General features: G+C 33.4%; 1 protein-coding gene across 1 annotated transcript; it reads right to left on the bottom strand.

Annotated features, from left to right (window-relative positions):
• Positions 1 to 2,864: 2,864 nt before the first annotated feature.
• On the bottom strand, positions 2,865 to 3,395 carry LOC110691707. The gene has a single exon (XM_021868642.1). The coding sequence runs from the start codon at positions 3,393 to 3,395 to the stop codon at positions 2,865 to 2,867; it is 531 nt and encodes a 176-aa protein (XP_021724334.1).
• Positions 3,396 to 4,925: the final 1,530 nt, after the last annotated feature.

The following is a 4,925-nucleotide window of genomic DNA, read 5'->3' as shown; positions in this document are numbered from 1 at the left end:
CTCATCAAACAAGATGATAAGTGGGCTGCATTTGTTAAGGTATTAAACTTTGTTTTTTGTCATCTATTATTCAAATTACGTTAATGATGTATGGTAGTAAATTTAGTTACTGTAATTATTTTGTTATACAGAAACATAAAGGAAGACCCATACAATTCTTGAAGAGACCATTAGCTAATGAAGATCTGCTGCATGCTTATTTCAAGGGCACTTTTGCAACCAATAAATTGGCTATCTCCCCATCAATGACAAAAAATGCATCACTATTTTCTGATTATGAAGATCAAGAACCCACAGAAGACAATGATGATGAGCAAGATGATCCTTTATTTAAATTTAAACTTAACCCCCGAGGATAACAATGTAGATCATGAGAATGATTCTTCTAGAATATCACCTCCTCTAGGAAAGCGTAAGAGTTTGGGGGAAACTAGTAAAATTAATAAAAAGAGGATGAGTGACATTGATAAGTGTATAGAGGTTGTGAAGTCAACTATTCATGCTGAGTCATCAAAGGTATAAAATAATCCAGTACAAGAAAAGTTCAATCTTCTTGCTGCAACTCTTAAAGAGATTCCTCAAATGAAAGATTACACTGATGCTTTTTATATCCATGTTTTGGGGTACTTAACTAAAGATCACAATGGGGAATTTTTCATGGCACTTGCTACTAATCATCAGAAATTGCTTGGGTTGAAGTCAAGGGGTAAAGCTTTTTCTGGAGACTATTATACTCCCCAATTAGATGATAAAATAAATGACTTGGACTTGTCATAAGCAGTAAAAACTAATGTGGTCGAGATTATTATGATGAAATAAATGAGTGTTTATTTTAATAAAAACTTTGGTCCTTCGTTATAATATGAATAAAATAATTTCATTTTATTTCTTTTGACGTTGTATGTTTATCTTTTTTTTTTTTTTTGAAGAAATGTTGTATGCTTATCTATTCAATAGTAAAATATAATTAGAAATGACGAGAAAAAGATATTTTATTTCAATAGGGATGACTAGGGAGTACACAAAAATAATTAATAAACGAGTATGTGGGCTATAGTAGTAATGAGACTATTGACCTTTTTCACATGCAAAATCAAAAGCCAATCGAACTATAAAAAAAGAAAAAAAAAAAAGGAAGTTTTACTAAAAACTTGGAAAATAGTTGTTTGATCCTGACCAATTGGATTTTATGCTAGCATATTTGATGTGTAAAAGGAAAATAAAATACAGCTAATGTAATGTGATAATTAATTAAATCTTAGCATGAACATATTTTTTTTGACAGGACTTGAACATCTATTGATAGATATGACAAGTTTAATAAATTCTCATAAATATTGCTAATGATAGAAATTATCATCAAATTTTTAGGGTTTTTTTTATTTAATAATGAACAATTTATTACTTTCATTTTACTAAAAAAATAATAATATTTTTTTTTTTTGACGAAAAGCATAGCTTAGGACATATTATTAATTCACCAAGTTTTCAATATTGTTACATAACACCCCCTGAATATCAGGAGCCCTACTATATTTTTAATCTAATACAACAGTACAAAATTAGCTAATACAACGGCTAATTTCATACCGTTGTATTAGACTAGGCTAATACAACGGTTTATACTAAAACAGGTCTAATACAACGGTTTATACTAAAACTAGTCTAATACAACAGATCAGTAAAAATAAAATAAAAAAAAAGTCGTATAAACAGGTCTAATACAACGATTTATCCTAACCATTGTATTAGATATAAGAATCCGTTGTATTAGACCTAGTCTAATACAACGGATCAAAAAAAAAGAAGAAAAGTCGGGACAAGTATTAGGCTATTAGCCTTATAACCCACGTCTCTCAACTTCCCTCATTCTCTCATTCTCTTTCTCTCGAACACTCTCTCGCCTCTCATTCTCTCTCTCTCGAACCCTCCCTCAGTCTTCTCTCATTCTCTCTCTCTCGAACCCTCCCTCAGTCTTCTCTCATTCTCTCTCTCTCGAACCCTCCCTCAGTCTTCTCTCATTCTCTCTCTCTCGATCACTCTCTCGCCTCTCATTCTCTCGGCTCTCTCCTCTTTGACTCGAGTTTATAAGGTATTATCCGTTGTTTTTTTTTTTGGTTTTTCATATCGTTTGCAAATCTTGTTTTCGTTTTTTAATCGTTTTTCAGATCGTTTTTTTTTTGTTTTTCAGATCTTGTTTTCGTCTTCGTTTTTCGTTTTTTTGTTCTTGTTTTTTCAGATCGTTTTTTTGTTTGATTTCTGGGTTCGATTTCGTTTTTTCTGGGTTCGTTTTTTTGTTCGATTTCTGGGTTTTTTTTTTTTTTCTCTCCAGATTTTCAATTTTTCAGAATTTCAATTTTTTAGATATTTGTTTTCAGATTTTTCAATTTTTCGTTCTTCGTTTTTCGTTTTTCAATTTTTCATATCTTAGTTTTTCCAGATTTTCAAATTCTAATCATCCAGAGATACAATACCAAAATTAAGATGCAAAGTTGCAAACTAAGAAGACATTGATCAGTTGACACTTCTGGACTTGGACAATCTGGACAGGATTTGGACAATATAATAATAATAATAATAATAATAATAATAATAATAATAATAATAATAATAATAATAATAATAAGAAGAAGAAGAAGAAAAAGAAAGACCTAATACAACGGAAGAGAGACCTAATATAAAGGATTGGGGAGCAATCCGTTGTATTAGGTTCAGTTATTCCAAAAAAAGAAGAAAGGAACCTTTTACCGTTGTATTAGAGCTAATCCAACCCTAGCAAATGTGACGGTTGCTAGCCGTTGTATTAGGTCTAATACAACGGTTTTTAACACCTAATACAACGGAAATAGGGGTTGGATTAGCTCTCAAATGTAGTAGTGAGGGTACTCTTCAAGCCACACACGATATTCGCTAAAAGAGAAACTCAACTTTGCTAAACTATGTGCAACAAAATTCCCCGACCTTTTAACAAAAGAAAAATCACATCTCTTACATCTACTCGCAAGTGTTAGGATATCCTTCACCAAACTTCCAAAGTAGCATGGGGGAGTGGAGGCTTTCTTCAAATGATGGAACAAGCTGATATTATCAGTTTCCAGAATAAAATTCCTATAACCCGCTTCCATGATTGTCTTAAGGCTAGAACGCATAGCAATTGGTTCGCCTACTGCCACATCAAACTTCCCATTTTTCGTCGAACAATAAACCACCACCGTAACTCCCTCCTCGTCCCTCAAGATCCCTCCAATTCCCATCCGCATCCCTTGGAAGGCTGCATCAGAATTTAATTTGTACAATCCAGCAGAGGGGGCCTTCCATCTCGAACTAAGCTGCTGCTCATGCAACATTCCATCATCAGGGGCATTGGCAGCTACAAACTCTCCCACTAAACACATTGATTTATGGATGATGGTTGCTTCTGTCTTCTCAGATTTATCAAACACCCATGCGTTACATTTTAGCCATATTCTCCACGCCAGGCACCAAAAAATATCCCACCACTTCTTCTCCTTTATTTTCCCATACACCTAATTGCACCATTCCCGAAAACCATGAGCATCAACATCACTCGTATCGAGTCGTAATATCGAGTACCTCCATATAGAGGAAACAGCCAGGCATAAGAAAAGCAAATGAGCTGTAGTTTCTTCACCCTCCCCACACATAGGGCAGCGTTGATCAACACTCATACCCCTAGCCAATAGACGACTCATCACAGGCAGTCCTTCCCTCACACATACATCTCCACGCAAAAAGTTTGATCTTTGGTGGAATGCAGGCATGCCAAATATTCTACCAATTAAACTCTACATTACCATCTAACGAGGTTGCCTTCTCCCGTATTTTTTCTTCAACCAAAATGTTGTAGGCACTTTTGACACTATACAACCCATCTTTCGAGTAGTGCCATGACCAAGAATCTTCCTCATCAAACATAGGAACTGGGATACTACAAATTGCATCGATTTCTCGCTGTGAAAATAACTCCGAGAGAGTAGATAAATTCCACCTCTGACTTTCCCACAAGTCTTTAACATACAACGGGCCATCACTTCCTTCCCTCCTTGGTGTCATGATTCGGAATTTTGGAAGGTTAGGCACCCATGGGTCTTCCCAAATGCGAACACTACTCCCCCCACCAATTGTTCTTATGGCACCCTTTTCAATCACCTCCCTGGCACTTAAGATCGATCTCCACGTGAAACTCATGTTCGGGACAACTTTAGCATCAAAAAAAGTTGAAGTTGGGAAGTACTTGCCCTTAAGGACCCGAGACATAAGTGATTCCTTAGTAGTCACAATTCTCCACGCTTGTTTTGCTAACATAGCCATGTTAAAAAATTTCAGATTTCTGAACCCCAATCCTCCCTGACTTTTTGCTCGGGGCATCTTCTCCCACCCAATCCAACTCATCTTCTCATAAATATTGATAGATATGACAAGTTTAATAAATTCTCATAAATATTGCTAATGATAGAAATTATCATCAACTTTTAAGGGTTTTATTTTTTTTATTTTTTATTTATTTATTTTTATTTTTTTTAATAATGAACAATTTATAACTTTCATTTTACTAAAAAAATAATAATAAAAACTTTGTTATCATCCACATTAAGGAACAAAATATTAACATTCCTAAATACAACATTTATTTACATATATTTAAATTTTCTCAAAATTTTTTTACATATATTTAATAATATCTTATTGATATAAATTTTAGTTCGTTATTTTTGGTAAATACTTTGTTAGTTTTACCATATATGTATTTGAGGAAAACGTTATTTGTTAAAAAAAAAATGAGGAAAACGTTATATACTATTATACGCAACTTTTTTTTTATTTTTTTTTTGGACAAGTTATATATGCAATTTTTTTTTTTGGTAAATATATATGATATATACGAGATATTGAAAACGATATGG

The sequence above is a fragment of the Chenopodium quinoa genome, unplaced genomic scaffold, assembly GCF_001683475.1.
Source record: "Chenopodium quinoa cultivar QQ74 unplaced genomic scaffold, ASM168347v1, whole genome shotgun sequence".
Taxonomy (NCBI): domain Eukaryota; kingdom Viridiplantae; phylum Streptophyta; class Magnoliopsida; order Caryophyllales; family Amaranthaceae; genus Chenopodium; species Chenopodium quinoa.
This window is presented reverse-complemented; position numbering and strand designations above follow the sequence as displayed.